At 40.9% G+C, this 12,084-nt stretch overlaps 1 protein-coding gene across 3 annotated transcripts in view; it reads right to left on the bottom strand.

Annotated features, from left to right (window-relative positions):
* The window catches only part of REXO5 (RNA exonuclease 5), a 34,023-nt gene that overhangs the window by 16,362 nt on the left and 5,577 nt on the right, over positions 1–12,084 (bottom strand). For all 3 annotated transcript variants that reach the window (XR_012647783.1, XM_075011011.1, XM_075011012.1), the window contains exons 2-7: positions 11,335–11,491; positions 8,272–8,393; positions 6,929–7,055; positions 5,113–5,200; positions 1,172–1,321; positions 866–954 (exon numbers count right to left, since the gene is read on the bottom strand). Coding sequence is in view for 2 of the 3 variants with exons in the window: in XM_075011011.1 (XP_074867112.1) it covers positions 866–954; positions 1,172–1,321; positions 5,113–5,200; positions 6,929–7,055; positions 8,272–8,393; positions 11,335–11,478 (720 nt within the window). In the remaining variant the exon portion in view is untranslated. The remainder of the gene's footprint in view (positions 1–865; positions 955–1,171; positions 1,322–5,112; positions 5,201–6,928; positions 7,056–8,271; positions 8,394–11,334; positions 11,492–12,084) is intronic.

Genomic DNA, 12,084 nt, shown 5'->3' with positions numbered 1-12,084 from the left:
CTAGGTCACTCTGGACCCTATCCCTACTCCCCAACATATCTACCTGTCCCCCTAGCTTCGTGTTATCTGCAAATTTGCTGAGGGTGCAATCCATCCCCTCAACCAGGTCATGGATAAAGTCAGTGAACAAAACTGACCCTAGAACCAATTATTGGGGCACTCTACTTGAAATCAACTACCAACCAGATCTTGAGCCACTGATCACTACCTATTAGGCCCAGCCAGCTTTCTATCCACCTTACAGTCCATTATGCAATCCATACTTCCCTAACTTGCAGGTAAGAATATTGTGAGACTGTATCAAAAGGTTTGCTAAAGTCAAGGTATATCACGTCCATTGACTTCCCCATGTCCACAGAGCCCCTCATCATCATAGAAGCTAATTAGGTTGGTCAGGTATGACTTGCCCTTGGTGAATCCATTTTGACTGTTCCTGATCACTTTCCCCTCTTCCAAGTGCTTCACAAGGGACACTTTGAGGATCTCCTCCATGATTTTTCTGGGGACTGAGGCAAGGCTGATTGGGCTATAGTGCCCTGGATTGTCCTTCTTTCCTTTATTAAACACGGCCACTACATTTGCCTTTTTCCAATTCCACAATCTACGTACTTATTTTCTTATATATGCTGAAAGAGGTTTTTTTATATTAACCTACCTGAAATTCCTTTTGGTTTAGATTACATTAGACAGGTGAGGTGAGGAGGGTGGGGCCTGGATAATTGCAGGGACAAAAAGTGGGGCCCAACATAAAAAGTTTGCTCACCCCTGCTCTAGAACAGGCAGAGGGTGGCTGGCTTTATTTTTGGAGTCAGAGGAAGTGGTAACTCATTTCCTAACCCTCTTGAAGACCAATGTTTTTTAATACCATTTCACAATCCAGCCCAAACAGGGGGCTGCTGTCTGTCCTTGGGCTCTCGCACTGTGTGTGGACATAATTCCCACATCCAGGGGACCCTAGAAAAAAACATAAAAAGGTCTGAGCATCAGACAAAGAAGTCTCTCTCCTGTAACTCATCAGGCAGACATAAGGACAGTGAAAGCCCCAGATTACTTCGGTAAGAAGCCCACGCTCCTTGTGCAATCAAAATTCCCGGTGAAAACCAATGGGATTTATGGATTGAATTAAACTCATTAGGTTGGGATTTTAGTACCAAAATGTATACGGCCTGACCTTCTAAAGGATAGTCGTATTTTCTCATCTCTTCCAAAGTTAGAAGATAACTGGTCAGACCTTGCTTTTCCTCGCCGTATTTCTGAGTGATTGCATCTTTTTGCAGGTCTGAATTCTTAGGAATATTTCTGCTACAGACAGAAGTTGAACCTATAATAAGCAATTACATTTTAAAGGCTGTCAGCAACTTTGTACACGATTTTGGAATAGCAGGTAAACTACTGCGACTCACACTATAGTGTTCCACTTAGAGGGGTGGCAGCATTCACTAGTGGATTGAGCACAATTGGGGCCAGAGAAGGAGTGAAGGCACTGCAGGCCTGTAGAAAGAACAGATATGTGGGAGGGCCGAGGGTGATAGTGCAGTGCTCCCTTCCCAACCCCTGTGGGGCAGGCCCCGCCCATTAGCCCCAGAAGTTCCTTTTTGCCCCCCACCCAAGGAGGATGCACTGCACAGCTTGGGGACCACTCCACTAGGTGATAGTAAAGATGTGTTAGAACTTGTATTTTCCTAGTGTAACCAAGGTGTTTGTTTTTACCCATCGTCATTATATAATCTGAACTCGCAAGCAGAATGGATTTGATCCACACAAAATAAGGAGCTATTAGTCTCCTTTTAATGGGGACTGGAGGCACAGGGTACATATAATGACTTGCCCAAGGTCACAGAAGCAGCTTGTTAATTAGAATATGAACCAAGGTCTCATGATGTCCAGTCCAGCCCCTGAATCACCAGACTGAACCATTCTTTCTATCAAAACAGCAGAAATGTAGCACTTTGAAGACTAACAAAATGATTTATTCGGAGATAAGCTTTTGTGGGACAGACCCACTTCTTCAGATCAATTTCATTTCCAATACAGACTGATATATATAAGTACACCACCAAAAAGAAAATAACTGCAATAAAAACTGCCAAATCAAATAGGATAGAAGGAATGGAGTGAGAGGTGTGTGGGGGGGTGTTAATTGTCCTGTCTGAGATAATTAGGAGCATCAAACAAAGGGAAGCAGTCATAGTAACGAGTGAGGTAGTTGATGTCTCTGTTCATACGTGTTAGTGTGTTGAATTTGAATATGTACTCTAACTCAGAAGTCTCATGCTCTAATCTGTTGTTAAATTCTCTGTGATGCAGTACTCACATTCTCAGGTCTTTAACAGAATGGCCCACTCCATTAAAGTGTTCATGGACAGGCTTATATGTTTTAAGTATCTTGATGTCTGCTCTGTGTCCATTTATTCTTTGGCAAAGGTTTTGCCCAGTCTGCCCAATGACATAGGGTCTCAGGGCATTGTTGGCACATAATAGCATATATAATGTTGCTGGAATTGCAAGAGAATGTGCCTTTGATCTTGTAACTAACACGGTTAGGTCCAGTGATGGTATTCCCAGAAAAAATATGTGGACAAAGTTGGCAGCGGGGTTTGTTGCAAGGAAAGGTTCCAGGATTCGTATTATTGTGGTATAGGCTGTGATTGCTGGTGAGAATCTTTCTCAGGTTAGGAGGTTGTCTATAGGAGAGGACAGGCCTGTCACCTAGAGCCTTCTGGAGTGTAGCATCCTGATCCAGAATAAGTTGTAGATTGTTAATGATGCACTGCAGGGGTTTGAGCTGGGGACTATACGTGATGACAAGTGGTGTTCTGTTGTTGATCTTCTTGGGCTTATCTTGAAGTAGCTGGTTTCTGGGTATTTGTTTGGCCCTGTCAATTTGATTTTTTACTTCTCCCGCTGGGTAATTCAGTTTTATGAATGCTTGGTAGAGGTCTTGTAGTTTTCGGTGTCTGTCAGTAGGATCAGAGCAGAGGCGATTGAAACCTTGGCCAAAAATTAAATGGATACAGAGCAGACATCAAAAAACTCAATACCCATAAGCCTGTCCATGAACACTTCAATAGAGTGGGCCATTCTGTTAAAGACCTGAGAATGTGCGCCCCACATCACAGAGAATTTAACAAGAGATTAGAGCAGTAACAGAGAGGGAGCCATGCTAGTCTATATTCTATCAAAACAAAAAAGCAGCCAAGTACCACTTTAAAGACTAACAAAATAATTCATTAGGGCTACGTCTACACGTGCCCCAAACTTCGAAATGGCCAAGCAAATGGCCAGTTCGAAGTTTACTAATGAAGCGCTGAAATGCATATTCAGCGCTTCATTAGCATGCGGGCGGCAGTGGCACTTTGAAATTGACGTGGCTTGCCGCCGTGCATCTCGTCCAGACGGGGCTCCTTTTCGAAAGGACTTCGAAGTCCCCTTATTCCCATATTTCAGCGCTTCATTAGTAAACTTCGAAATGGCCATTTGCGTGGCCATTTCGAAGTTTGGGGCACGTGTAGACACGGCCCAGGTGAGCTTTCGTGGGACAGACCCACTTCTTCAGACCATAGCCATACCAGAACAGACTCAATATTTAAGGCACAGAGAACCAAAAACAGTAATCAAGGTGGACAAATAAGAAAAAAATGATCAAGGTGAGCAAATCAAAGAGTTTGCGTGTTACTGAAGAAAAATTTTGACACCGCTCTTGAAATGGAGACTGCTGAACTGTCTTCTATATTCAAATTAGGCACATTAACACGTGGTTTGAACTGGGATGGGAATTTTCTGAGTCACTATTGGGGCTTGTTTGCATATTTGGCTTAATCTAATTCATGACCTCCCCCCACTTCTACCCCTCTACTCTCTGATTTGCTCACCTTGATCATTTTTGTCTGATTTATCCACCTTGATTACTGTTTTTGGTTCTCTGTGCCTTAAATATGGAGTCTGTTCTGGTATGGCTATGGTCTGAAGAAGTGGGTCTGTCCTACAGAAGTTCACCTAGTAAATTATTTTGTTAGTCTTAAAGTGCTACTTGCCTCCTTTTTTGTTTTAACAAATTAGAGCAGGAGACTTCTGAGTTAGAGTACATATTCAAATTCGACACATTAACACGTGGTATGAACAGAGACATCAACTACCTCAGGCATTGCAAGGACTGCTTCCCCTTTTGGATGCTCCTAATTATCTCAGACAGGACAATTAACATCCCCCCACCTCTCACTCCCTTCCTTCTATCCTATTTGATTTGGCAGTTTTTATTGCAACTTTTCTCTTTTTTGTCCTCTGTACTATATATGTCAGTCTGTATTGGAAATGAAATTGATCTGAGGAAGTGGGTCTGTCCCGTGAAACCCATCACAGAATAAATAATTTTGTTAATAGTTAGTGCTACATTTCTGCTGCTTTGTTTTGTTGTTCAGACTAACCCAGATATCTCTCTGTTACCATTCTTTCTACCATTAGGTTTGCAGTCACACAAAGTATCGCTTCAAGAAAAACATAGGTGAAACCCCAATCTGTGATTGTGGCTTATTGTCCATGTTTTAGAAAACTTTAGCTATTAATACATTGCAAAGTAAAACCTGCTATGTCAGCTGTTAAGGACTCAGTTCAGTATTCTGTGTGTTGAGGACTTCTGATGACTTTGTGAAGTTTTGAGCGTGCAAACAATGCAAAAGGAGTCTCTTACATTACACATAAAGTCACAAGGAATGAAAACAAAGAAGTCAGCTATCAACATGCTTAAAATTCACTGTTCAACATAACAAAGTATTATTACTGAGGCTAACACATAAGTCAAGAAATTAATACCTAATGAGCCTGAATCTATTTTCAATCTGCAACTCTTATCAAATACATTTTAGACTGATAGTGCAAATGCTTATAACAGCCTTGCAAGAGAAAATTTTGCATCTTTATTGTCTCTTTTACAAACAGGACTAATAGCAATTAGCCAGAGACATTTACTTCAGAGTTGAACCAGTAATCAGTTGTATCCTTTAATCCTGCATGAAGAAGATTTTGTTTTAAACTGATTGTGTCATGTAAACAGATTCAAAACACCCTCTGAAATGGGTAAATCATTGTTGACATTGACAGTGCAAAGCATGGTACCTTGATTGCTGTTCTGTTGTTTCATGCTTATTCCTTCTCCACACATGCTATCTATAAAATTAGCTGAGGTAGGTGGTAAACTGAATCTCTGTTAAAGACCAGAAAGGAAAACACGTGAAATGATTTTTCTGCACAAACAAAAGTAAATTATTTCAAAATTAAATTAAGAAGTAAAGACCAGTCCTCCTACTGCTACAAACATTGTCATACTTTATCCCCCCACCCACAGCCAGATTTGCCCGTACTGTAATTCCACTGCAGTCAAAGGAGGCAATGTAGACAGGATAAACTTAAGTTAGAGCCTGAGGTGTCATCAGTGGGTCAATGTAATTTTTCGTGTTAACGTGAATACGATTAGCAAATAACTTCTCGGGAGGGGAGCAGTGGGTTATGAGCAGGTTCTCAAGTGATGCACCAGCAACTCTGCATAAACACACAGTCTGCACTGCATATTCTTAAATAAAATGCTGTTAATTGTTACAACAACAGCAGTTAATGAACAAGCAGCAGTGGAAACTGATGTGACCTTTAATAAAAAAATATAATCATAAATAGCTTTGCAGCTGCCTGATCTCCCCTTATCCTCCTTTCACAAGTTTCCACTCTTATTCCAGTTGGACCACCTCTTTCTGCTGTCTCATTAGTTGCTTATTTCTCAGCTTTTCTCCATTTTCAAGGAAACATCACCAAGATTCTAGCTCAATACTACAGGATTTTATTGCAGCTACTCAGTTATCATATTATAGCGTTGGCTTTCTAGACACAGTCAAGGCTCACTGCAACATCTTTGTTGGCAGAAGCAGAACTGCTAATTCCTGTTTCCTGGAAAGTTAGAAAACTGCTCTAAAGTAGAAACGTGTTTGCTGCAGCTAAGGGAGAATCTCCTACAATTTTACTGACTCAAAGCACACTGTTCAAATAAGTAAGACATAAAGGGGAGAAAATATAGGTGGACAAAGTAAAAAAACTTTATTACATCCTGCTTCAGAAATAATCTCTTCATGGAACAGACGTAATTGTTCCTGTAAAACATAGTGAATCTCCACCAATTTATACTGCTGAAGTAAAGTGACCATCTGTCCCATTTTTCCCAGGACAGCCCCTTATTTATGCTGTCTCACAGGTGTCTCAACTTTTTTGAGAAAATGGGCTAATTGTCACAGTTTTTGTGGAGATCCTACTCCCTGGCCCCCTGCTTCCAGGGAGCTCCTCTGCTGAGTGACTGAACCATTCCCATGCACCCCACGGAGGCCTGAGGCAGCCTCTTCATTCCCTGACACCCCACTGCTGGGAGATTTTGGAGCCTCCAGCCTCCACTCCCCCTCACCAGGAGAATGCAAAGCTTCCATCCCTGCTGTCTCACTGCAGGGCAGCTGCCCCTATCACTGAAAAGCCCTGACATGGAACAGCAGCCCCCTCATCCCTGGAGGCCCGTGTTCCATATTTGCCATAGGACAACGTGGTCACCCTATACTGAAAGTAAGCCAGACATCTACTGAGATACATTTATAATAGCCTCACCCTCTTGAAGATGGAGAAAATATTATGCATATAGTGTGGAAATGATGTATTGTAGTTCACATTTTATGATTTCAAAAAATGCACATTTTTAACCACTTTGCTTCTAATCTCACAGCTTAGCCCTTTGTCCGGGGCTCATAGCAGCTGGAAAGGAGGGGTTCTCTCATGTTGCCCCTAAGGATTCAGAGATTTTCTCTTCCTCTTGGGTGGAGAATAATTACACTGTAGCAGTTGAACCTCTGGGGACTGTTGGCTGAAAAAGCTTAATTGGCAGAAGCACCATTTGGGGACTTACATGTTGAAATGCTTTTCTGAGATGTTTGAACTGCAAATAGAACCTGTAGAAATAGAGCTGGCTCACTTCCTGCAGAACAATAACCACAACCCTTGCCAGGTGTCTTTGGTGATAAATATGGCACCAGCTGCATTAGAAATCAAAGCAATACAGTTATTAATACTTTACAATTAAACAAACAGCAGACCAATTTTGTTCCCATGTAAACGACTAGCAAAGACAATAAGGAGTCCTATGACACCTTATAGACTAACAGATTTACCGGAGCATAAGCTTTTGTGGGATAAGACCCACTTCATCAGATGCAATGTAACTTATGCTACAAAAAATCTGTTAGTTTATAAGGTGCCACAGGACTTCTTGTTGTTTTGCAGATACAGAATAACATGGCTACACCTCTGATAGTTGTCACTATCAAAGCTCTTATTGAAATCAAAGCTCCCACTAACTTCAATAAGAACAGAATCCAGCCCTTTATCTTACATATTGGTCCTTACAAGCATATGATCATGTGAACAATGCATAGGACATGAGAAAGAGAGCTCTGAATTTTACTATATTCACCTGTATAACCTATCTCATTTACATGCTCATCAAAATGAGTACACAGAATCAAAATCTAGCTATGACTCCTCTACATAATAAATGGACAATATGGTGACAGTGTTGCAAAAAATAATCAGAAGATATTTAAAATAGTACTTATGTGTAGGAATCAGCCTGTCCATTCTGATCAATGTCATGGTCAGAGGATTTTTTTAAAATGGTAAATGTCATGATTTCAGCTATTTAAATCTGAAATTTCCCAGTGTTGTCATTATAGGGGTCTTCAGTTCAAAACTAATGGGGGGGTTGCAAGGTTATTATGCTGGGGGCTTGTGGTACTGCTACTCTTACTTCTGCACTGTGACTGACAGTGGCACTGACTTCAGAGCTGAGCAGCTGAAGAGTTGCAGCTGCTGACTGGGAGCCCAGCTGTGAAGGCAGAGCACAGAGGTAAGGGTGGCATGGTACTGTATACTGCCCAGCTCTGAAGGCAGTGCAGAAGTACAGGTGGCAATATCATGACCTTCTAAAATAACCTTGTGACCTTCCTGCAACTCCCTTTAGGGTCAGGGCCCCCCGCTTCCAATTTGAGAATTGCTGTTTTACTCCCATGAAATCTGTATAGTAAGAACACAGAAAAGACCAATTTTCACAGGGGAAGACCACATTTCACAGTCTGTGACAGGTTTTTCATGGCCATAAGTTTGTAGGGCCCTACTTATGTGTCTGTAGGTAGGTTAACATATAGACAGTAACTCGGGATGTAACTGTGTCCAGAATATAAACAGGTACTATACCTGGGTTGAGTTGCATTGTGGCGTTTCCCCAAAGCTGCATACTTTAGGAACTCGTACACCTGTTCATGGCTGAGTTCACACTCCTCACCAAACAACTCAGCTGACAAGTGAGATTTCTTCTCCTATAACAAGTGAGTGCAAGCAAAGAAATGTTTCCACATCCTACTAAAAAAATAATACAGGGGTTTGGTGGAAAAATTAAGGGGATCGCCTTGCAAAAGAGCATCTTAATGTTACTTGGGTGATACATTTACAAACATTTAAAACACTATTTCCTATGGCTTGGTCTCCCTAAATTATTAGGCAACATTCTCCTTTCCAATCAAATGGTATTATTATTTCATTGCCATTTATATAATTGTAGCTTATGTGCGCCAGTCAAGGATTCTGCTGGCTAGCTCTGGCTAAATAGACAATAATAAACTTTCCCTGCTCAACAAAGTTCACAGTCTAGTTAATTCAGTTGTGGTATTCTGCCCTCATGGCACACTTCAAATTGCCATCAGCAGAGTTGTGTCCATTTAAACCAATGTAGTAAACCTGCCCGAACCTTTCTACTCACTTTACACTATCCTATCAATTCTGGCCAGATGGGTTAGCTGTCTGCTTGCAGAAACAACAGCACAATCAAAGGAAAACAGCAGCAGAAAAGTCACAGAGATCATTTTATTGGTGTCACAAAGGAAGACTCAACATGCAAAATTCAGTTTAGCAGTTCATGGAGTCTCTTAGAATGGAGCAAAAAAAGTTTTTGGGATGGCTGTAGGGGATACAGCCAGTTGCAGTGGAGAGCGCATCATCCATTGCAATTTTATGAGATACTCTACATTATACTCTGCTAGGGGAAAGGTGCTCTGTCTACAGTTGCTAAAACAAAAGAGAGATCCATGGAACTGCAGCATACTGAAGAGACAAGTAGCTATGAATAGGGATGGTGAACAATAGTCAGGCTGTGGATAACTACTGAACTGCCACACACGCATACAACACAAGGAAAATAGAGCATATGGATCCAAATAAAGGCGGTGTTGTGAGACCACCTTCATATTCCCCCACCACCACCACCACCACCCAACCCACAACACTTCAGTGATAGTGGAGAGATCAGCAGTTTCCAGATGGGACCTTATTTCATCATATGTAGTGTGACCAAAATACTGAAATTATTTTCCCTGCCATATATAGTGGGTGCAATTCTGACACATTGTGACTGAGTCACGACCTTATGAGTCATGACACAAAATGCCATGTGAGAAAATGTATGTACAGTTAGGGCTTCTCTCATTACATTAACATGGCCCTTGCTAAATTATATTTCATAATCTGCTAATAGAAAATTGATCTATTGCGCATATTAAAGCCATTTAAAAACAGGGAAGAAAAGTCTAAAACAAGGTCCCAATATTTTTGGTGCAAGTATTTTGATTAAAGTTATTCTTAAACAACACAGCTCATAATAATTTCTCCTCTATCAAGCTATGTTGGACAAACATGCAATGGCACTTTTAATGAACCCTGATGAAAGAGCTACAAAATCGGCCAGGAGTAGTTTCCATTAACAAAGGCTACCTGGCAACTAGCAAGTGTTTAGACACTTCAGTCTCTAATAAGGTACAAATAAGACTCAGCTCAAAAGTTTGATGTACTTTAATTTCCCCAGAGTGAATATTACACTAATTTTAACTCTGATGAGAGAAGCTGCAGACTAAAATGCTGCCCACAGATCTTCACCGCCACTGCTAGCCACCATCTCTTGAGACAAAAAGGGGCCATATGTGCCATTACTGCTTTGAGCTGATTTGTGTTGTATGACCTTGCAGTATGTTCCATGAAATATAAATTCACTGGTGTAATCTGATGCAATGCTGCTCTAAGATATATTTTTCTTTAGAGAGCATATAATTTTTTGGTGGGGGCCATGTTTCTTTTTTTTTTTTTTTAAGAATGGATAAATGATGTAGTAGATTGGATTGGTTCGGAGCTAGTCTACAGAAACTAAGCCTCTCTGCACTGGATAGGGAAAGATGGAAGGAAATAGTGAGAGAGGCATCAGACACCAGTGGGCGCTGAGCCCACAGTTATTGGTGATGATGTTTCTTTTTCCAACATTTTCTTTAAAAATTATTTCCTAACACAAGATTTGAAAGCGGACATTTGAGTTTTCCAGGTTTTGCAGCAGAAACAGAATTTACACCTACAATAATATACAACACATACTTAATTATTATTCTTTTAGTTAATTCTTACTACTACTATTACTAATAGAATACCTACACAGTGCTCTAGGTGTCTTAATAAGAAATGAGTAAGACAATAAAATCTCAGCAGCATTAAAATAATCATTTCAAACAACTAGCCATCTACATCCACTGTTTTACAATTCTAACCCTCAACCCTCTTCAAAAACCCATTGAATGGCTGCGTTATTTCTCAGCTGGCAGAGATGTGGGAAAATTATAAATCTCCCTGAAAAACGTGGAATTCAAACTTTCCACAGATCTGGCATGTGTTGTAACAGACTGAGTGATGGAAATCTGACTGACTGACCGATACTGAGAAGAGTTTTGGAGGCAGGCTGGGCTGGGCCTTGGCTAGACTGGGCTACTCCTGGGTTTTTTTCAAACTGAGCCTGTTGACGAGGCCACCTAAAGCAGCTATTTGAGACAATAAAAGAACATGCAACAGCTTACGGAGAGAAGGGATGCTTCTCTTGAACAGAAACAGGTTCTTATTAAAGGGGAGAGGAGACCAGTGTGCTTTTTTCTCTAAATTCTTAAATCTTCTTATCCTTCCTCCCCAGACTCTTTCAAAGGTCTCATTTGCAAGCTCAACCTGAGAGAAACCAGGAACGTGGAGAGGAATTAGACCCGATGAACTAGAAATTGTAAAAAACGGTCTGTGCAGAGAGATGTATACTATGGAATATATAATAGCACAGACTGGCAAATATACCTCTTCAGAAGGAGATGCTCATCAACTAAAAATCAAGAAATAATACAGATATATATGATACTCTACCTACATACATGTGTAATAGAACAAATTACTGATCCCACCAATTACCTTATGTTTGTGCTGTTTTTGACCAGTGTCGTCTACTTTCCTTTTCTTTCTAGTTTTCTGGGATTCTTCCTCTTCTTCATTATATTCATGGGGCCTTTTATGTCCCATTACAGAGATTGCCTCAACCCTTTCACTTGCAAACATTTCTTAGAATAGACTGTAGGTGCATAAAAAAATAGAAATTAGTCGTGCCACTGGTAAGTGGTTTTACATTTAAAAACAAATCCAGTTGTCATTTCATTTATAATAAAATGTGAATTTAAGTGCATCAGTCAAGAATTTGTTAATGCCAGCTGAAATGTCCTGGTTCTGGTACATATATTCATGTGAAGTTTTAAAAGAAAGCCCAGGTCACAACAGACATTAAAATCATTCTGCAAAGTGTGTATAGATACTAGGTGGGGAATTATGTGTATATTTACTAGGGATATTAACGGTTAACTGGTAAGTTTCACACTAATGGATGAGGTGTACCCAGTTATGGTTAACTGATGAGCGCTGGAATAGCCCCTCTTGGGGCCTGCTGTGGGCGGCAGGCCCTCCAGCTCAACTGGAGCAGCCCTCATCTAAGGCAGATCCGGCCAATGAGGACTGCAGGCAGGGGCACTCCACCATGTCCAGAGCAGCCCTGGTCCAGACCCAGAACATGCTGTGGGTAGCAATGCTCCAGCCTGGTTGGGGCAGTACTCATCCATGGGTCACTACCCACTCACATCCCATTTAATCCACTAACTGGTTAAACTTAGAATT

Source organism: Carettochelys insculpta, chromosome 16 (genome assembly GCF_033958435.1).
Source record: "Carettochelys insculpta isolate YL-2023 chromosome 16, ASM3395843v1, whole genome shotgun sequence".
In the NCBI taxonomy this organism is placed as follows: domain Eukaryota; kingdom Metazoa; phylum Chordata; order Testudines; family Carettochelyidae; genus Carettochelys; species Carettochelys insculpta.
Note: the sequence above shows the minus strand (reverse complement) of the source record. Positions and strands in the feature narration are given on the sequence as shown.